The sequence below is a fragment of the Haemaphysalis longicornis genome, unplaced genomic scaffold, assembly GCF_048455015.1.
Source record: "Haemaphysalis longicornis isolate Haplotype H1 unplaced genomic scaffold, Haemaphysalis longicornis Haplotype H1 scaffold_5, whole genome shotgun sequence".
NCBI classification, from domain to species: Eukaryota; Metazoa; Arthropoda; class Arachnida; order Ixodida; family Ixodidae; genus Haemaphysalis; species Haemaphysalis longicornis.
This window is the reverse complement of record NW_027526385.1, coordinates 151954884-151977138: the sequence shown is the minus strand read 5'-3', so window position 1 is coordinate 151977138 and position 22255 is coordinate 151954884. Positions and strand designations below refer to the sequence as shown.

Here is a 22255-nt window from a genome sequence, read left to right as displayed (position 1 = left end):
GCTCGCGACTAAGATAGGATGACTTGGCTTCAAGACCAAACACGCAAACATGATTTTTGCTCTTGGCTATGAAGAATGGTAGAAGAAAAACGGCAAGGACAGCTGCTCACAACGCATACATGACGGCGCCGCGCCAGCAGCGGATCACATTCGTGCGATTTCAACTGGATACAGATTGGCTGCAGAGGCTGTAGCTCCGGCTTGGCGAACCGGGCCTGCGCCTCATGTAAAGACGGCCAGCCACATTGTTATCACCATCAAACAGTGGCGTCCTCCTATGAGTTGTTTTTTGTTTGTTTTGGGTGGCGGTGTGGGCGCACCGCGCATGTTTTCGGTGAAACTAAGCGTCCTGAATGTATGAAAAGTTACACATAGCTGGCGCTATGGTTATTTTATTGCAAAATAATTGTTCAAACCCTGCCCAAATCATCGAAAATTTCGTTGAAGCGAAAGCAAGCCTGTTAAATGGTTCGTTGTGGCGAGGACTTTGTTGCATTGACTTCTATGGCTAGCTGACGGGGAATTGAAAATATTTCGTTGAAGTGGAAATTTCGTTGATGCGGAGTTCGTTGTAGCGGGGTTCGACTGTATAACATAGCGTAGCCCAAGCTTATTATTTTTTGCTGCACTTTTTTTTTTCTTTTCTGCATGCTTTTGTACAGTCATAGCAGATTAAAATCAAAAGGGGTTCCCAGAAAGGTGAGAGCCTCGCACTCCTGTATGCACCCAGTGCCATCTATACTGGTTCGCTTGAAACACTCCTATCGTTTTGAACTGCCAAAAAAATTCCTCCCTTCAGCCTTAGCAGCCCAGAGGTAGAATGTCGACTTTTCACACAATGGGCCTGGGTTCGAGCCCCACCAATGAATTTTCTCTTGACCTGTGATTTTTTAACTATAAAATTTAGTTTTGGCACAATTCTACACATCCTATTCGTAAGTAAGGGTAAATAAAAGTGGTTTGGTATCCTTTAGGTTGGTTTAGGGGCAGGGCCCAGCATATCAACACGTTTAATTGATGTCTGCATCTCACTGGAAGTGCCGGCCTTGTACGATATATCGTACGGTATGGTATCTTGTGTACGGCATATATAAGTATATGGTACGGTATACAGTATATACATGTACAGGTACTGTATATTGTGGGAGGAAAGGAAAGGGGTGGTGCACGTCAGTGTTACGAGACACACATCACTGTATGAGGCACACATCAGTGTCGCTGATGTGTTTGTTCCTCAATCATCGTCATCATCATTATCAAGTGTACTGACCGAACCAGTCATGGATGGCACTGCCGGTGGCCAGCTCCCCAGAGTAGTGGGCCGGCCGCAGGGGCCGCTTGGACGGGGACGTCGACAGCCGGGGAAAGATCTTGGGCAGCGGCTCAAAGCTCACCTGCAATCAACCCCCAAGGACCATTGCAGGAAGGTCTCACCAATGGGCAAGGGCGGCAGGCAGGCTCGGTTGGCATGAGAGCCTCTTGGAGCATCTCAAGATCACACTATCCTCCCCAGCCAATTAAAATGTTGGAGACATTACTGTATCCAGCAATTCAGCATTAAACTGTCAATTGAAATCTGCTGTGTAGCACATGCATAAGACGTAGATAGGACCACCCCAACCCCCTTTAGGCCTCCCCCCAGTGCACGGGCGCAGGCAAGAAAGAAGGCGACCCCCACCCACCTTGTCATCGAAGGGAGCCGGTGGCGAGGCAAAAGCCACCGGCGGGAAGATGGTGACCTCGGGCGAGAGGCTGTTCCCCCGCTGGGTGTTGTTGGCCACCATGCTGCCCAGGGGCAGGTGGGGCACGGTCACTCCGTTGCCCGTGCCCAGAAGCTGCACATGGACGGAGAGGAGAGGAGAGGCAACGTCACGCCGAGCTGTTCATCACCACCACCACCACCACCACCACCATCAGCCTATTTACGCCCACTGCAGGGCAAATGCCTCTCCCATTAATCTCCAATTATCTCGACCCTGTGCTAACTGCGACCAATTTATCCCCGCAAAGTTCTTGACCTCATCTGCCCATCTAACCTTCTGCCGCCTCCTGCAGCGCTTACCTTCTCTTGGGATCCACTCTGTTACCCTTAATGACCAACGGTTATCTTGCCTTCGCATTACATGCCCTGCCCACGTCCATTTCTTCTTCCTAATTTCTACTAGTATGTCCTCAACACACCTTCGTCCCCTGACCGACTCAAGCTGTTCAACTACCGTATATTACTCCCGTATGCGTATTTGATAAGCCTGGCTGCCTAGATGCATCCCATGTTAGCCCCCTTTTTTGCAACCACTAAAAAACGTGTTGGCAGGCTAAATTGACTTGAAAGATGCCAAACTAGCCTTTTTTTGACAAAAATGCGTAGAATTGACTCAGGAGAACATGTTGCAGCAAAAGAAAAAAAAAAGAGTGAGAGAAACTGTTAACTTGTACGAAAAAAAATTAGAGCCACCGGGGATCGAACCTAGGCCATTCATGTGGAAAGCCACAACTCTAACTATAGGCCACTGCGGCCAAATAGCGAAGCCTGTTCAGCAGTTGCGCAGGAGCATAGAAAGAGTGGCCCAAGCGAACCAGTAGATGGCACTAGGGGGGGCAGATAGGCAGCCAGGTTTTTCTATCACACCTCCTGTATAGGCCACATTTTACTTTTATTTCCCCGTGATATGCAGGTGCACTGTTTCGAGTTCCATTTCTGGACCACGTAAGCAATAGAACATTTTATTCATGGTGTCATAGGAGGCCAATACTGCCTCACCGGCCAGAGCCTTCACTGGAGTTCCTGCAGATCACTTGACATTAAAGTTGCAGCCGCACTGATTAACATGAAGTCGGCACGGTCAACTCAAATTGCCAACCCACAGTTGTATGCAACTGGCCTTGCAAATACAAAAACAAACACTGCTCCATGCAGTTGGCACTCTAGGAGCGAACGCGATGTGAATGCAGATGCAGCAGCGCTGCCGTGCGTCATTCCATGCATTTGGACACTTTCACTGCGTGACTGCACGAGGTGCGGGCTTGAAGGTCAGATTGACGCTATGAACTGCTTCCCGGGTTTTTGTACCAGGAGTGATGGAGCTTTCTCTTTCACAGCTCTGGGCTACAAGATGTACCAAGGCTCCAGGTTAGCCAACTTTCTTATCACCCAAAAAACAAGAGCACTGTTTTCTTTTTCTTAAATTTCATGCCACTGCACCAAGAGGTGCTCGCCAGATGAGCCACACACACGGACCTAAGTGCTGACATTTTCACAATAAACTTTTGCATGTAAGAAAAAGATAACAGAGCACAAGACACAGATGTTGATGTAAACAATAGAATGCAGGATTTGTACCCCCACAGTGCCGGGAGCATTCCCCCCATTCTCATACTCAACTTATAATACGTCCCCCTGGACTTCAGAATTCCTTTGCCTCGACCACTACACAACGTACCAAATGCACGAAGCTTGGCACTACCCTGTAATGCACACAAACATCAGTGGGTGGTTAAAAAAAATAAAAAACACCGTTTCATATTTCTGTCAGTTGAATGTCCTATCCAGCCCTTGTCCTATCACATATTGCATATCTCCACTTTCCTTATTCTTGCTGCTTTAATGTTTCCTGCGGGAATGACTACTGAATCAGCTCAGCAATATCCATTAGTTGTACACCACATTTTATGGATTCTAAGCACCCTCCCCCATTTCAGTTGACAGAGTGTTAAAAAAAATGTACTTTTTTAAAAACCTTTTCACATCAAAACAGTAAGCGATGACCACACTAAGTGACCTGGAGCCCGATGCTCACAGCAAAAAGGAAAAATGAAACAAGAAAAAAAAAAAACTGAAGTTCAAAAAGTAGTAACAGGCACGAGTACATGAGGCAAGTGAAAAGTGTGCTCAATGAAAGGCCGGCTGTAATCAGCTGCCCAAAAAAATCACTTTTAAATGCAAGTGTCAAAATACCACGCACAAACTCTTGTCGCAAGGACACAACACTATGGACAGCACTTGTTACTGACGCCTGGCTTAGACGGGCCCATCATTTCATGGGAGGGCATGGCCGTTTTGATGCAAGAGCACAGTTGCCCGCTGAAAGGATGTACAATTACACACTACGTGAAACATACAATGGTAATTCGCTTCAATGCCATCGAAGGCAAAGAGAATGGGCCACTCCAAGCTCACCTTGATGCCCTCGTTGCGGCAGCAGAGGCATCCCAGGGCAGCCACGATAGCGGCCGTCAGGGCAAAGCACACGGACGCCCCGATCACCCACACCGACTCAGAGCCCCAGGTTGCGGACTGGGGGCCAGCTTGGGATGTCCCACCTACATCACCAGAGGAGGCAGTGAATGAGTCACTATTGCTCACCAGGTATACAACACTACTGCACAGGTGACACTAATCAGGGTCAAGGTGCAGTGTGTTGCACACTGTTCAGCTCTCTGACATGCCTGCCAAACAGTGGGTATGTGTAGAGGTGCAGAGTTACTCCACCGACCACATTGACATTTCATTACAATACTTTGGTTGCATCACCTGGCCCCCTATTTTGCTTCCTACAACACCTTTCCCTCAACAGAACTCAGCTGCATGCCCCTCAATAGTGGCCAATGTTTCTGAAAAATACATAAACACTCTCAGAGAAGCTACCTCACCGAATTGCTATTTGCATCGCTGTTTTCACTGAGTGCAAATAGCTTCAGGAGCAGTTTTTTTTTTTTCCAGGCAGCATTACCCGCTTTTGGAAAACAGAAAAAGCCCAAAATTATCAGGACACTGCCATCGGCACAATCTCCCAGGGACACGATTGGGCCTTCACCGTAACCCACCATAATCCCCCCAAAATAGTACTTTTTGCGTTCAGACATGCTTTCAACAATCAGGTGTCTAGTGTGTACGTAGACAGGCAGTGTAACAGGCATCTCCAGGTGAAAGAAATAACTACATGTGGTTACGCACAATGCTTTCGTCTGTCTGCTGGGTTGGTTGATTTTGGGTTGCGCCAATTTCAGATTACACAAACACACTTCGTTCTCCAACGATTCATATCATCGATATTTTACCATGCATCCAAACGCGGGAAAGCATTCCCACAAATCAATCTGAGCTATTGCAAGCGTGCACAACGGCAACCACAAACACCACACTGGCCCAAATTAAGTTTTTACCGCCTGCTATGTTACATTCACAGCAAAACAAAAACGTATAACATGCACAGTGAAATTCCTTGATTAATTTAGAGTCATAAAGGTGCCTCAAGAACAAGCATAAAAATTGGTTCATACTATGAGAAATTCACCTTGAGCGGACATTTTTCTGCATTGTGCATGCTGCAAAGAATATGAAGTGTTGTTCGTCTCAACCATGAGATTCATCATAACCAAGTTGGTCTCAACGAGAGTCTACTGTACTTGCAAAGAGGCAATACAATGACACCATTCTAAGGCAGTTCTCAACCAGACTGGTTAGCAGGAGCTTGCTTGTGATGTGAGCTAGTTGGCGCATAGTAATGTTGAAAACACTACACTAAGTGTACAAGCCTGCAAACAGACAAAAAACAGACTGAATGGAACATGGTTTGTTTGGATTCAGTGCCTGATGATTTAAACTGTCACACTGAACTCTTGCAGTTGCACTCAGGGCTTGTAACAGCACTCCAACCTGTCTGTCCCTTTCAATGAACTTTCGTGTGCGTGCATCACGTGTTTTTAGACTCTCTCGGGCTTGTAAACTTAGCCCATGCAGTGTTTTCAAAGACTGCTTGCACAGATTTCAGTGCACATTCCCGTGAGGTGGTCAACAGTACAGTGTAACCAGAAAGGCTTACGTTGGCCTTCAATGGGATGCCCGGCAGCCAGGGTGGTCAGAAGCCAGAAGGTGGCCACGGTGGCCAGTACGGTGGCCCTGTGTGGTGGTTCCATCATGGTTTGGCACAAGGGGGCTGAAAGAGTAGACATCAAGAGTTAGTTCCACTGACACTGGACTGCTCAAGACAGATCTGCCAGAGACGTCATCAGACCGACCATTCGTGAAGGGACCACTGGAGACCCATGAAAAAAAGGCCTTAAAGAATTCCAGCATGGTAAAAAAGAAAAGAAAATTGGGTCACGACTACAATACTCCCTAATGTGAAGTTTGTGCACGGGGCAAACTTCTGCAGACTTCTGGGTGACGGCGCATACCCACTGCATCTCATGAAAAGATTGCCGCATCAGCGAACGCACAAAGGCGTGCAATGCACTGTGGTGTTGTCTCATAGCACGTTGCCCTGGGGGACCATGTCTGGCGCTGTTTGCCATACTTTCACCCTCCACTCTCTTGTGCACTGTATCTTTGGCAGCCTCTTTGTTCTCTCAGTTATCTCGTAGCAGCGTGTCGCCGCTGGGGAGCATGTCTCGTGCAGCCTTGGCACAGTGCCCTCCCCCTCACATTTTCGCCATACTTTCCTCCTCCGCTTTCTTGCTCGTTCTACCTCATTTATCTTTGGTGTCCTCCTCGTTCGCTCAGTTACCACGAGTGGGAGCCTAAGTGCGGCGCCCTAAAAAAGAAAGCACCTATGCTACAGTGTACTGAATAAAGTGTGTCGTGCGGGGGGAAAACCAAGGGAGAGCACGGGTACCTTTTGCGATGAAAAAATTGTATAGAGCACAGATGTTCCCCAGAGAACTCCTGCTGTAGCCAGCGCCACCTATAAGTTTTTTAAATGAAACTAAACAGTTAGTTTACGGGTTTTGTAAAACTTTATAGTATCATAAAACAAAGAAATAAGATTATTTAGGGCATTAAAAAAGGATTAATTGAACAAAAAAAACTTCTGAAACCAACTGCTTACAACAGTTCCTCAGCAGAAAGTTTCATCGCAAAAGGGAAACCCCCTAATCGGCCCCGAAAGACACACTTCTCTCTTCTAGTACACTGCACCCATGCACTCTGCACAGATGGTTAACTAGTACGGCTGCCAATGGGGGCTACTTTTCGTCAAATTGGTGAATTTGAGAGGCCCTTGGCGACCAAAAATTATGAATGGCAACATGGCAAATTTCTGACAATGTTCAGCTAAGGTCTTGATCGAAGTTGAACTTGAAGTAGGAGGGCACAAAAGCCGCTGTACTCGCGGCTTGACGGAGCTCCCACCCCTAGCTAGGAGTTGCAGCTTTAATGGCAAGAATAAGCGCACAAAGTGAATTCAAATACGGGAAACGTAACAAATATGTCTACAGACAATGCTTTCACTGGTGGTAAGTATTTCAAGTAAGTAGTTCAAGTTTTCCTACCCAACCTTTTCCTGCAGCTGGTGCCCCCCCCCCCTACAATGCAGCACTGGGACAGGTCACTGAAGCTCTGGGAAGCTAGAGCAGTGCCACAGCGCTTTGGACGCGTGATCCGTAAAACTGGGCATGATGCGTTGTGTTCTAGGTGGTTCTGTATTCTATAGGATTATACAAAATTGGAATGGAAGCTTTTTTTATTGCAATTGATATCCAGTGTGCCCACTTTTTTGGCGAAATTCAAAAAATGGCTAATTTTGGCGACTTTTTGCTCGTCGTTCGGCGAAATTGACCCCAAACTCAGTGGCAACCCTGTAAACCAGCAAAGCTGTGACGTGCGGCCGGTGTTTTTTCGCTCCCTTTAACACAGTTCCCACTTAGCAGTGTCGCTAGATGTGAGAGTGTAGCCACAGCATTTATAAACCCAGCCAATTTCCCTGCCCCGTACCTCTAACTTCTCTCAAACCAGGTAAAATAACAGGAGAGACCAAGGGCCGAGACGTCCCGATGATGCGGTGGTGTTCTATTAACAAGATGGCAGACTGATGAAGACGAAGCAGCTCGAGCGAGAGCTGCTCACGCGACTATGGGCACCGATGATGGCGATCACATCGGTGCAGCAATGAAGACACCTATAAAGTTTCTACACCAGGTTTTTTTTCGTAAATGCGTGCAGGGTTGCACTGAGGAGGTTTCTGCGTGCACGGGACTTCCGGATTTTCCTTTTGCCCGGCCATACAAAGCTGCGCTTTAAAAAGCCGCTGTATCAGTCTCAAACCAGCACTACTCCGCTTGGTGAAAGTGCACAAAAAATGTGAGAATACCTTTGGGTATTAGCCACTGCAACGAAATGATGCAAAACCATGACATGTTACAGCTGGGAAATCGTGAAGGTTTAGCTCGCAACACGGCAGCTTCGTCTACTAAACTTTGCTAGCAGTGGTGTGTAAGTTATGAGTGTGATGCAACTGAAAACTTGGGAGTCCCAACGGGGCTTACTGTAAAAAAATGTTTACCCCAGAAAACTTTGTTTCTGACACTTTTATTTCTATTTTGCTTCAATGCCTCATTAGATCCCTTTCAAAAAATCAGACCTGCCCTACTAACACCGACAAAGGCCACAGCTAGATGCATAGCTAGGTTTCAGAAAACCACTTAGCTTTTTGCTTCAACTATGCACAGTGATTACAACTGACACAACAGCTTCTACCTGTCTACTGTCATACAAACTATTTTAAAGTATACATAATTTGCAAGCAAAAAAAAATGTTAGGGGAGGGGGCAGATGGCAAAAAGCTTAAATTTGCTAGATTCTTCAAAGGGCCACACAAGTGTTAAAGCAGGTTTGCCTATACTGGCAGGTTAGGATGTTGTGAATACAAACACACTTCTTGCGTAAATACCAGTTTCTTATCGACACCGAAAATGCCAAAAGCATGAAAATAGGCAGCACATCCTTGGAAAGAATGGGCTTGCTGACAGACTTGGCCCGGATGCCGTTATACCAAAATGGCATTGAAAAGACCCTTTCTGATTGGCTGCGATGAAAGTGAATGAAAGCCAATGATAATGGGTTTTCAGGAAAATGGTCACGATCGAGCAAAGTAGGGCCCGACTTGCTCTGAATGTTTTGTGGTACGTTCTTTAACATCACAAAAAACTAGAATGGAAATGGCAGAGAAAAGCCAGCCTTGATTATTTCTCAGCAAACAAAACATCGCTGGTCGTTGAACAAAAGCCGAAAGAAGCTAAGAAACGCGTAACCTTTCTCTTGAAACAAGAAGTTGTTCAGCCTGTAGTGCTCCTTAAATTGTTCTCAAATGCACAATGACACACGTTACACCGGCTGTAAAAAAATAATTGCACCCCCCTTGAGTGTAGATGCAACAAGCTTCATATTGTTTTTTATTACAGGAACAATTTATTTGCCTATAATTAGCAAGGAGCTAATCGATAATCATAGGATTTTATTACATAAGCGCTCCCTCTTTTTTCTCTAGTGACCCTCCAAATGACATCATTAGCTGCAAAACCACCCCACGACAAGACTCCAAGACAGACCTGTTGTGCTTCTTTCAAAGCCCTCCGAGTTGCAATGAATGAGCACCTGTATTGTCAGTTTTTCACTGGAGCCTGCTTCTCTGGGTGAATACCATGCGTAGAAATGAGCTGACATCGATACAAGCCTCAGCAACAGGCTGTAGGGTGGCATTCAAAGGAACCCACCTGACTCATGTGTCATGTTTCTTTTTCTGTTTTTAGGCATTAGGCATCTAAAAAAGGATGACTTTTTTTCCTATCTTTTCCCACCGCTTTAGGTTAAGTTCAGAAAACAGCAAGCCACATACTTGTCTATACAATGAGGACAGCCTCAAAGGCATGGAAGGTTTTTAATTTGCGCATTTAAAATTTTACAAACAACTAGTGTAGTTCATTCATGACGAAAACATGACACTTGACAACGCTATGACCTGACGCTGCAGAAATGGTTCGCAAATTAGAATAAAACAGTTCGCTTAAAGGAGCCATGGAGAAAAAATACACGTTTGTGTTATTCAAAAGATTTTGTGTTTTCTAGTGCCGCCAGCGCATGTCCGGCAGCAAACGACGTCGTATTCACTCAGAAATTAATGAATTTATGTTAAAATTTTCATTCACCCGCCAAATCATGTGTTTTCGTGACATCTGGAATGAGGTCACAAGGGCGGGTATTCAAACGCACTTCCAGTGCGTCGTTAGGCTCTGCAGCCTTGCTTACCATCAGTTCCCCCAGATGGCGCAACCATACTCAGCAGCTGACCGTTGTCCGCCATTGCTCTGTTTTTTACTGTATTTGCACCTGGCTTGTTTTTGTTACGGTAGGAAGAAACCATTTCGTGAAACATTGGGTATGCTCGACAAACAGTCACGTAAGACAACGTCGCTCACGCCAATCGGCCAGTGTCGTGACAGACAACTCCAAAGCGCGGACTGCTGTGCACCTGTGCGCCCAGTACCAACAGCAGTGTGCATCGGTAGTTCTATGCTTACATGTATTTTCGTAACTTTCATTGTTTACTGCACCATTCTTACTGCTGCAAAATGAATATGCATGACATTTAAACGCAAATCGCTCACTCGGCAAGCTTATAAGCTCTGCCTAATTTTGCGTTTGCTCTTGCCGGCCTCAGCCAATCGCACAGCTGGGCACATATGACATCATAGGTTCTGTTGCGGGAAATGAGCTAGCGGCTCTCTTGGCCATTCCCTTTTTTCCTAATTATGTAGCTTATTTGAGCGAAGTGTGCGTTAAAGGAGCCATGAAGACAAAATACAAGTTGGGTTTATTAGAAGGAGCGCTTAGTCCCGACATAGAGTTTCTCACTAACTTACCTAGAGTGGAATCTGGCACTAGCGTCAACGTGATTCGGCGAAGGCGCTCTACGCCTCCATGAGTGCCGCCATAGTGTGTAGTTCGGCCGGACGTTCGGTGTGGCCTGGCCGGCAACGACTTTGTGGCTCCGCAAATTGAGTTTTTGTTTAAAAAATTGCCGCCAAAAGTGCCACTGTTAAAATTTTTTATTTTGTATAAGGGGCTTATGTTTTAAAACAAATTTGGGTATTACAAAGAAAAAAAAAAGCAGAAGTGCTGCCTTTGGCTCACGCCACCAGATACAGCGGGCCGTCCCGGATTTATTTTTAATTTATTACATACTCCAAACTTGGTGAGGTTTTCTTTGATTTTTTCGTAATATTTTGCTGAAAAAAAAATGTTTAGATTGTCTGAAACTGTGCTCTTGCTTCCTCTAAGTATTATCGTATGCTACGCGTTTCGGCAGGCGGTCGTGGGCAGAACAGATGCAACGTAGAGATGCAGGAATGATGTAATCGCGTCGTATTTATTTGCTTTGTCCAAGAAGATTTAAATAAACTTAGAGGCAAAGCCTATTACCGCAAGTAAGTCTTCAAGCACGCGCGATGAAATTGCATGAATGCGTTAAATGGCAAATAAATACTGGCTTGTCGAGGCAGTGCATGCTTCAAGGGGTAAGTAAACGCAGCGGTGGCGACGAGCGATGCGAAAATCGTAACTGAATGTGTGCAGAAAACGGATAGTGTGGGCTAGCGTAGCTTATTTTGTGGCTGTAGTGTGGGCGGCGGCGGCAAGCGATAAGAACAGGCCGCTGGGACCTTCGCTCATTTTATGCTGGCCAGAAGCAGCCCACAAGCGAGCGGCAGCGGCGATACATTGAACTGTAGCGATGAGCGACGACGACAGAGGACATTGGCGGCAGTGTATTAATTTTTTTTCGCTTGTCGCTGTCACCCAGTACACTCTGCTGTTGTACCTTTTTAGTTACGTTTTCGGCGTCGCTTGTCGCCGTCACTGCAAGTGGTCACCCCTTCATCTTAAGAAACTCGCCGTTAACGCGAGCACATGCGTTAAGTGCTAATCACGCTGTTATTTAGACATATCTGTGATAGCCATTGAATGCCAGAAATTGGCATCCCGAAAACGGAAACGAACACCGAAAACAGAACTAACAAGCACTTCAGAGCCGAGAAGCCTAATCCATAGCCGTCTGTACTAGCCACTTGCTGTCAATCCGATTCGCACACTACCCACAATTCCCATGTCGGCGTGCGATCGCAACGACACTTTCCGCTCTAGGTAATATTGAGAAACTCTATGAGTCCCGATAACAATGATACCAATATCATCGCAATCTTCGAACAAATAACGGAGATATTAAAGAAAATGTGTGAAGCAGTCGCGACCCCCTAGCCAATTTCCCACAACTTTTCTATGATGTCACGGAACCTTGTTTGTGCGATTGGCGGCCGCCCAACTGACCGGTCGCGACGACACATGACTGGACGTCTGTAATGGGGCCTCTAGTTCCATTTGACCGCATCACTTGAATGCTAACGTGCAGTTAACGCACTGAAAATTATGTTTTATTGTTGGCCCGTATGACGTCATTCTTGCTCATAACACGTCATTGTGGCGCAAAATTTGAAAGTGTTTAAATACTTCTTGCCTTTTTTTTTCGTTAAAAAAACATCTTTTGTGGCTCTAATGGAACTGAGTGAGATACTGAATCCTAGTTCTTTCAAATTAAACGAAGTTGTATTTTCTCTTCATGGCTCCTTTAAAAGTGGTGTCAGTATGATTCTAACGAGGCAATCTTTCGAATAAACCAATCTTGTTTTTTGTCTGCATGGTCCCTTTAAAGCAAGGGATCAGACAAAATTGAACAGACCAATCGCCAAGGAACACTGGGACAAAAGCTAGGAATGGCAGTCGCACAAACCACAGACCAATGAGTAGTAGTTGGCTGTGACTGCCAGTTAAATGGAAGCACGTCAGCCCCTTTGAAGTAGCGCTGTCAGAGCCTTTTTTTATGCTTAAAAGCATTTTTTTTCCCTTTCACAGCCGCATGTTCGCAACACCTACGGATACAAAGCCCATTGTAAGAAGGCCTACCATTAGGTTGATCAGGGAAAAAACAGCAGTTGCTATCTCCTAGAGCATGACATGGAAAAAAAATGAATGGCTGGTGGATAAAGCTTCAATTGCATTCTTACCGTGTAACTGATTACACTCCTCACAATGCTTATTGATAAGCTCAGGGAGCTTTTTTATCATTTCAGATTGCATAAAGCGAAGGCAGCGATAGGGACGCAATGAACTGCTGTCCTGTTCCTTTTTTTACATAAGTACTCAGAACAGAACCTTCTTGACAGAAAACCAATGATATCGCAAACTAACCATCTGAACCAGAGCAGAAATTTCAGGTTTATGATAATCACTGGCATCCTTGTGAATCCATGGAAATAAAAAAGGTACACATCTAACAATAGAAATCAAACTGGAAGCCTTAAGGTAAGTTTTGACTTGCAGAGTGTAATATTTATACGGAAAGCAAGAGTGTGGCTGAATGCTGTATAATTTATTTGATATAATGTTCTACTTCAACACACTTTTTTTTTCCTCAACACTCAACAGAGGTGCCATTCAGTTAGTGAATTGTTGGACAAATAAAGTCCCACTACGCTAGTGCCAAGCACAGTTCAAAAAAAAAATTTCCAACAACACAGCCACTTCCAACCCTGTCGTCCTATTTCTTGAATGCCTTAAAAAGTAGCTCACGACATTAAGTGCACTATAGATTCTACGAGCCTTCAGCCACAAACCGGCCTACCAAGAAATTTTGTACCGCTAACACTGGAGGGATTGCTTCAGGCATCAAAGATTGGTTGCGTAATTTGCGCAACCCACCTAGGTATACAAAATGCTCCACCAAATCTCAGCACGTGAAATTATTTTCTTGTTTTGTATTGATATCAGGACCTACAATACATTTTTTTACTCTGGCACGCGTGATATTGAATATACCATTCCTACATACATCGATGGAAATGACACAGTGAATTCAAGCTGTGTGCACTGCACCAATAAAAGAAAAAAGGTCAAGGTTTCATGTTCATTATGTCTTTCTAAAGAAGATTTCCTTCTTTACAGATGCATCTAAAACAACAGGCTGATTTGGAAAAAAAAAAAAAAAAAAAACCATCATGCCAGAGTTCGCTATAGCTACACGATATTGCAAGGGTAGAAATGTTTCACACGTTGCGCGATATGCCAAAAGGTTCGGCAGAGACTAAAAAAACTCGAGACAGGAAGCTGAACCGCAACAGCCCTGAAACTATGACGAGTCTCTGTGCAACGGAGCATTGCATATTTTGCTATTGTTGAGCAACAGCATTAGAACAATACACATGCGTGACAAAAGGTCGACGGACTTGACAGAAAGCAGCTGACTGTACCATATCTTATTATACGCGCATCATGCCTCCATGCTTTCGGAGGAAACATTGTCTCTACCAACCCTCCAAAGCCCTCCCATCACGCGAGAGAAGTGCTACTTTTCGTGCTGGTGACTGCGATAATTGCAAACCAGTTTATATTTCTCAGTTCGACGCTTGCAACTTTTGTAGTTTTGACGTATGCTCAGGAAACAAGTTTTCTGGATGATACAATTAGTTTTTTTGTGGTACTCTTGAAAAATATACCAACCATTTATACTGTTCAAAAGGACGTAGAATGGGGCCAGTTGATACTGCTTCATATCGAATTGCACTGGGTATACTAAGACGAATTTGGCAACAAAGGGACTGCAAAGATCGCGCTTCGTCCCACTCCCTTTGTTGTCCAATTTGTCTTAGTATACCAGCGCACTGCGATACGAAGCATTTCTTCTGTACCTAGCCTATCGCAAATAATGAGACAGTGCCCTTTAAACATGAAGGCACATTAAATTAGACGATCTCAGTAGTGGATTCGTTCATTGAAAATGCCCTGAATGGGCTTAGGTCACAACTTGAACGCACACTAAATGTTTGCAGACACTTCATTCCTTTCTGGTACTGAAGAAAAATGGCGGTACGATAAAAATTAACATCTACTCTGACGAGATGAAAAGTTTCACTTTCGTGTTCAATCCTAACAAGACAATCACAAACTTAAGGCACTGACTCCGCAAGTGAAAGCTTCTAAAGAAGGCCTGCTAATAAGCCAAAAAGGGGACAAAAGAACACAAAAACCTGACGGGCACTGCTGTTTGTTGCAGTTAAACTACCCAACAGGCCTAGACAAGCACAAAGGTTATCTAGAACCAAAGCTTAACCTCCAAACAATAACAACCCTTGCACCTGCGGCATGAAAAACCTGACGCTACTATAAACGCGTGAGAAAGCAAAAGGGGCCACAGATGGCTACAGCGCATGTTCTACATGCCTTTTTTTAGCGTTCTCCCGATGCTCCAAATTTTTTTTTTCTAGGTCGTCATACCTTGCGACTGTCACACGTTTGCAGCAATCTGAACGCCACGGCCTGTCACTTCGGAAAGTGAAAGCATACGCTTCGGGCAAACAATGTTTACAGTCGGCGGCGGGGAGCGCGTTTTTCGGTTCGAACAGCTGCCTGCCGCTGTCAAGATAAATGCGTGAGATCACGGTTCAAAATGCCAGATAGATACGGGCGCGATCGAGGCGCAAACAATCGGCTCCGCAGTGACTCACGCGCGCTCGCTCGGGCAACTTTTTGCGGCCAGCGGTTGACTTTTATCGCATAGATTGGTTTGCAATGCATGATTAGGAACGCAGCACGGCTTCGAGGGGTAAAAAAAGGCGAGAATCCAAAACGAAACACGAGAGCGCGGATAAAGCCCGCCCTTCGGCCCCGGCCGATGCTGAAAGCTGTTAGGGAAAGTGGAAGGCCCGTTCGTCCCATTCAAAAGTTGGCAGCTTCGTCCAAGGACGTCATCACGTATATGGGTTGCGTATAAAAGTGGAGCGACGACTCCGACCAGCGAGGTTTTGTACGCCTTGCCACATCAACGCGTATTGTGAAGGGTTCGCAGTAATTTACGGTGGGATGAGGCAACGAGGAAGCCGCTCCGACGGCGAGCGCTTCGGCGAAATTCCCACGCGCAAGGAAGACGAGCATTTCGGAAAAAGAAGTCTACTGCGTACTCAACAGCGACCGAGCCCATAACGACGAAGGTCACCGGCAGTCGATGCGTTCCGGTGACAAGCGTTTTCCGAATAGTTCGTTAACAGGTAGCGCACGGAAGACGCGCTGGGCATTGACATATGCGCGGCACGCACGGTGCGGCCACCAAGATCGGTCAGCGGGTGATCCGGGTTTGTCACGGCGCGTGACGGTTGGTCAGCGGTGACCAGAGATCACGGCGAGGCAGCGGCTAAAATTAGGAGCGCTGGTGGTGGTTACGAAAGCGCGTGGTTGGCGTCACCGATGGCACCTCACCGCGGCTGGCGCGCAGCCCCCGACGACACAGCAGCTGTAGCGCCGGCCCGCGATTCAACGGGCGTCCCACGGTCGATCCGGAAGCCTCGGGCACCTCCGTCCGTGTCTCGGCTGCTCCATGGCACGCGCGGGCGAAACTCGGCGATTAGGGAGCGCGAGCCTCGTATCCAAAGTATCACGCCGTACAAGACGAGACAGCCATCTTGATATGCGGGGCGTTGCGTGCAAAAAGCAAGAGCGGCAACAGCGAAGGGCGCCGCGAAATGCCGCCGCGGGCGCGACGCTCGCGCAGCGGCGTCACCATCATCGTCATCAACAGCATCTATAATTGCGCGAATTTTGAATTGCTATACTCTAACGTGACATTAGCATGTCTGTAAAATACGAGTTTGCCCCTTCAAAATGTAAAGTTGAAAGAACGTTAAGTTTGTGACTTGAAATCTAAGACAACAAGATAAAATGGAATTTGCAAACATTATGCCGTTAGCTCGAACACTTCTTTTTTTCTATGGATCTGACATTGGTACGAACACCAATTGCTTTCTAAACATGTTAAACACTTAGTGAAAACAGTGAAAATTGGTGCGGACAGAGGCTTTAACTCCACAAGTGGTCGGTTCATCACAACCTCTTACAAGTTAAGCAACCAAAGTTGTATTTTGGAGCCAATGGAAGTTTGGAACTCCAAACACGACAAGCTGCCACAAGTGATTGGTCCATCCACATCCTCATGGTCAACCGATGATACCATGATACCCATAAATCCTCATTCTGTGGGCACTCTACCCTACACCTAATCGCACTCCTTGGACTCTTAAGTGGTCACCTCTTCCTATCGTGATAACCACAAGACCAACAAAGACCCTCCTGATAGTATGCATATATACTTCACCTTAGCCCATCCTTTAACCCACTTCCCCCGATAGGCTCGAAGCCCGGGCCATTCTGCCTCCAATAGAGCCTTTCTCTCTCTCTCTTTAAAATTTGAGGAGCATAAATATTTAAAAATTCGCATACTTTGGGAACAGTGTTTGCTGTTCAATGTAATATTTGCGGTGCACCTTGGCCCTTTCAAGCATGCATTTTTCTTTTTTAGTTCGAATTTATTTTCGTTAAAGTAGATGGCATGTGCACTTCGTTTGAAGTGGGGAGGCTTTCCTGCAACCGCTCAAAAAAGGCGTGTAAAGTTTGCACAAAATGAGTACATGACAACCATCGGGTAGATTAGCTTAAGTGGTTAGTGTTTCCACTTTAAGTATAAATAAACATTGAAAAGAAGTGTTTTTGTCAATACTGCCAGCACAGGTGAGTAACCAATCGTTATAGCATGTTGGCTATCCTTAGGAATGCGGTGAACTGGGCAAGTTGGTGAATGTTCACGGTGAAAACAGCGCATCCAAGACGAAGACAGAGCAGGGAAAACAGCGCTGTGTTTGTGTTTTCCGTTCTCTGTCTTCGTCTTCGATGCGCTGTTTTCACCATGAATATCCTTAGGAGGTAGCCAGTAATATCCTTAAAGTGGCTGCTTTATTGATAACACTGATGCTAACTTTACCACAGACTTCAAACGAATAATAGAGGTACAAAAGAAACCCATACAAAGCAGTGGTGACACCCCCCCCCCCCTTTCTGGCGATTATTCTATGACATTACGGAATTTCGTTTGTGTGATTGGCGGCCGCTGGCCTGAGCTACTTACTGCCAAGAAATATGACTACCATATTTATTCGATTATAAGGCAGTGGCGAGGGTGCAGATTAGAGAGTAAGAAAATCGGCATATACTATATGTGTATATACTGAGCTTTCAATGTAAGGCGGGGTATGACTTTGAGACTACAGATTTTGGAGAAAACCCTCGCCTTACATTCGAATAAATACGGTAGGCTATTGTAATGGGGTGTTTATTAATTTTGACACTATCACTTGGACGCTAATGTGCATTTAGCGCATTGCCGTAACTCCTGACCACATAGTCACTGCAGTACAAAATTTGAAACTTTTTTCAATATTTATTTTTGTTGTTATTGTTGAAAAATGCCTTTCACGGCAGGAATGGAGTTTAGTGAATTACCAAAGGCTACTTCCTTCAAATTGAACAAAGTTCTATTTTGTGCCGAGCAGAGGAACTGCAACCACTAGAAGATATCTCCCTGCATTCAAAACACCAACTCACATTTCTTCACGGCAATGACTGCAGTTCTTTTTCGGTCCCACTGCTCTGCCATTGTGTCATGACCTTTCAATTTTGATATTTTGTACTGTTTCATTTTTTATCAAGCATCAATGCATGCAGTTCTGTCACCTCTTACACGTAGCCCCAATTTTTTTGTTTTTGGTGCCGCCTTTGGAAGGGTCATCCTCATAAGCACAAAGAAATTCACATTTGAAAATATTCTATTGAAATAGAAATAAAAGACTTGATACTCCAACACCTCCACTTAAAACAAAGACATCCCATAAGCACAAATAAATTCCCATTTGAAAATATTCTATTGAAAGAGAAATAAAAAATTTGATACTCCAACACCTCCACTTAAAAACTGAAGAATGGCAGTGACAAAAAAACGTCTTTTGCTCTTAGGGGGAAGACTTTTGCTTCTGGGATGACATTTTTGACAGGTCAGCCCCTCGTGCAATTTATCACGAGCGCTGAAACAGCATTTTTACTCGGGAAAACGCAGGCGGTGTAGCAGGTCTGCAGCAGGTTTCAAAGAAACTCACCTGATTTGGAAATAGCACTACAACAAAAGAAACATGAACCACACAGTTTGAAGAAACAACGTTTCAGCATTCCAATATCTGTTCATAAACAAAGCACTCACATGGGAGTTGCGACATTGTTCTGACCTTAGCGATATTCTTTTTTTTGCTGTCAGCACAGAGGCGTATGTGTCAGTCCACCGACGCCTTTTTAGCAAAGGATGCTTGTTGACAAGAGTGACGGTTAATTTACGTATTTCTTCATAAAGACGACAAAGCATTATTTGAGTTGGCTGTACGCAATTTCTTTTCAGAAATTGTGGCTTTTATCTGCAAGTTTTGTTAATTATACTACAAAGTCCAACGAAATATGAGCAAGAAAAAAAAGAAAATTCCGGAAGCCGTGAAATGGAAATTGTTGGAGAAATGCGTTGGCCGCTCTGCAATACAGTAAGCCCCCTTAAAGTTGGCTTTATTACTATACCCAGGTGCATTGCTAGGAAAGAGGCAATATAAAGCGGTTCAATGGTACAGTTTGAGGCCACAAAGCTGTTAATTAAAATAACTCGGCGAAACCCCATGTATCCTTATAGAATGCCGTACACCAAGCTCCCTTTAAAGTCAGCATCTATACTACTATACACAAATGCATTCATAAATACTGGTTTGTATGGGGCTTTTCTTGACTTTTATTTTTTGTGCTGCAGAGGTGACACATGCAGCGCTACACTGACAGATGGGTCGCCCAGTTGAGCTCACATAAAAAGGCTTAATTAGCCAGAAAATAAAAATGTTTGCTACAACCACACACAAGCATGGCCCAGTACCAAACTTTAGCCAATAATACCGTTTACATCCCTACCTGCAACCAGCAAGTAAAAACCAATTTTAAGTTTTAGCAGCTCCTGAAAGAACTGTACACGTGCACCTTGTTTCGTGAGAAAACCAATAAAAATAGTGCATTTATTAACAACATAGAATGAAAATATATTACACTCTGCAGAAACAACTAGAGTCGCCAGTGCACAGCACCGAACACGTCATTTCACAAGTCCGCATCGTAACGTGCATCCGCACCGAGTCCGTTCATTTCCTCCTAATTTCGTTCTTAGCTAGCACGACTACGTCGGGGCGCGCAGGGCTTGGAAGACTGGGAGAAATATCGTCCCTCTGTGCCAGTTTCACAGGAACACTATCAACAGCGGCCGCACGGCCTACGTCACCAGCTGGTGAGTCCTTCTTGCTTTCAACCACCGGCTGTTTGGTGGAAGGAGCGTCCGTTATCACGGCAGCGCGAGGAACCATTGCGGGAACTTCCCGCTTCACATCTTTCGGTCTTCCCATCTTGGCTGCAAGTGGCCTGTTGTCTGCTCGCTGAGCAACCAAACGCGGAGCTGCCTCTTTTCTTGCATCCGGCTCCGATTGAACAGGCTTATGCACATCGCGATGGTCCTTGGCATCTTTATTGGAGTCCGCCAAACGTGGTTGTGGGGCCTGACCTCCCAGTAGCTGAGGTTTCGGTAAGGAGTCCGCCTTCGCAGCCACGGGAACCTGCACACTGTCTCTCCTCTGCAGGAGCATGTCCAAGGGCTTGACGATGTTCGCGACAGGCTTGCCCAAGAGTTCTTCGGGAACCCCAGCCTGTACCTTTGGAAGCGGGAGCTGGGGCTTAAGTTGGTGCTGTGGCTGCTTCTGCATGGACAGTTGAAAAGGTTGTGCCGGCGGCAAGTGGTTGGCTGTTAAGGCCACCTTGGGAACTTGTGCAAGGACATTGCTGACGATGCTTTCGGCTGCCTTGAAGGCCTGCTGTTGGACCTGGTGTTGGACTGGTTGTCGGACTGGCTGCTGAACCAGCTGCTGAACTGGCTGCTGAACTGGCTGCTGAACTGGCTGTTGGACTGGCAGTTTGACTTCTTGCTGCACATGGACTTGTGCCCCATGTGGAGCAGAACGTCCTGGAACTGCGCCTGCACTCTGATCCGGATGCTGAGGTTCTGGCAGCTTCTCCCGGACTGGCAACTGACCAGCCTGTCCCACTACTGGGACATTTGGGAGAAGAACTGCACCATCCGGGTGCTTGGGAGGCGCTTCTTGCTTCTGGACCAGTGGAAGAAGGGGTGCAGGAGGACCCTCCCTGGGTGCCTCTGCCGCCTTGCTTCCAAAAGGCTGTGCTGGCATGGCAGGTGCGACGATGTTCTGGATGGCGGGTGCCAAAGGTGGTGCCTTCTGTGCGGCCAGGAGGGTGCCATTGTTTGGCGGCAGCTGGGGTGGTGCAGCGGGGGCCTCCTGCTTGTGCTTGGCCAGCTCCTGCTTGAGCTCGCGCTGAAGGTCTTCCAGCATCTTCTTCTGGACCTGCACAGACAAGGGTGGGGTTCGGACGTGTCAGCAGAGATTAATAACAGGGGCTATTTGGTGCTGCATGGCTGGAGTGTAAGCGCTTCAACTTTGAACAAGGGGACGAGGACAAGAAGCCCTGTGATGATGTTCTTCTGGTCTTTGTTCCCTTGTTCAAAGTTTATGCACTTTCCACTCCAGCCATGCAGCACAGAAGTTGTGCAACAACAGGAGGGTGCACGCGTAACTGGCTACTGTGGTCTCAGTGACAAGCCTCTACATACGGAGAGAGCACACGGCCAATGCCTGCGAAAGCAGTAAACGTCCCAGTAAGGAAAATAAAGTCACTGTCCAGTGTCTGTTACGACTGAAAAGCCCGCTAAACCCCCCATTGGCGGCGATATACTTCATAGGGTACACCAGGGTGGAAAAACGAGTATTAAATGTGCAATATGTGGCAAGATTCTTCTTAACAGTAGGGCTACAACGGTGAAGTGTTAAGGGGTAACCACATGGAGGATGGAGCCGTTTTTTGCGAGTGATGTGACGGGCGACAGCGACAAGCGACAAGATCTGGTTTTTGCTGCAGCCCTTCGTCACCAACCCGTGTCGCAGCTCACAATTCTAACATTGAGAAAGAAACTTCTCTTGTCACCAGCACAACCATATGAAGCGTTTTTTGTGAGTGACGCGATGTGCAACAGCAAGACAAGCGACAAGATCGGGCTGTCACTGTGGCCCTCTGTCGCCGACTTTTAGTGTATTGCTCAGTTCCAGCCTGACAAAAACACATCGCCCAGAAGGGGTCGAAGCGCAAAGGCTCGCAGGTACGTCGCCTGCTGGGTGCCACTTCCAGTTTTAGAGTTTTCCTGGCCTCTCCGCTGGTGGCTTCCACGTGCGTGTGTTTGTAGTGTCATGGGAACAGGTTAAGCGCCAGGCACAACTGGAGGAAGTAAAACAGACAGGAAAGGGGCGTCTGTTTTACTTCCTCCAGTTGTGCCTGGCACTTAATGAGTTCCCATGATGAAGTACCAACTACAGTGGAATCTCGGTCATACGAATCTCAAGGGGCGGCAAAAATATTCGTATCACCCGAAAATTCGTATCATCAGAAAACGAGAAAAAATGGAAGTGTGCTGCGCAT

General features: G+C 46.1%; 2 protein-coding genes across 2 annotated transcripts in view; both read right to left on the bottom strand.

Moving 5' to 3' along the window:
• LOC144138753 (uncharacterized) overlaps positions 1 to 16320 on the bottom strand; it is a 57641-nt gene extending 41321 nt beyond the window's left edge. The window contains exons 1-5 of the mRNA XM_077671165.1: positions 16076 to 16320; positions 5823 to 5936; positions 4178 to 4320; positions 1683 to 1835; positions 1271 to 1394 (exon numbers count right to left, since the gene is read on the bottom strand). Coding sequence (XP_077527291.1) covers positions 1271 to 1394; positions 1683 to 1835; positions 4178 to 4320; positions 5823 to 5919 — 517 coding nt within the window. The 5' untranslated portion in view covers positions 5920 to 5936; positions 16076 to 16320. The remainder of the gene's footprint in view (positions 1 to 1270; positions 1395 to 1682; positions 1836 to 4177; positions 4321 to 5822; positions 5937 to 16075) is intronic.
• Positions 16321 to 19706: 3386 nt separating this feature from the next.
• Positions 19707 to 22255, bottom strand: part of LOC144138752 (uncharacterized) — a 52539-nt gene continuing 49990 nt past the window's right edge. The window contains exon 13 of the mRNA XM_077671164.1: positions 19707 to 21129. Within this exon, the coding sequence (XP_077527290.1) occupies positions 19864 to 21129 (1266 nt within the window). The 3' untranslated portion in view covers positions 19707 to 19863. The remainder of the gene's footprint in view (positions 21130 to 22255) is intronic.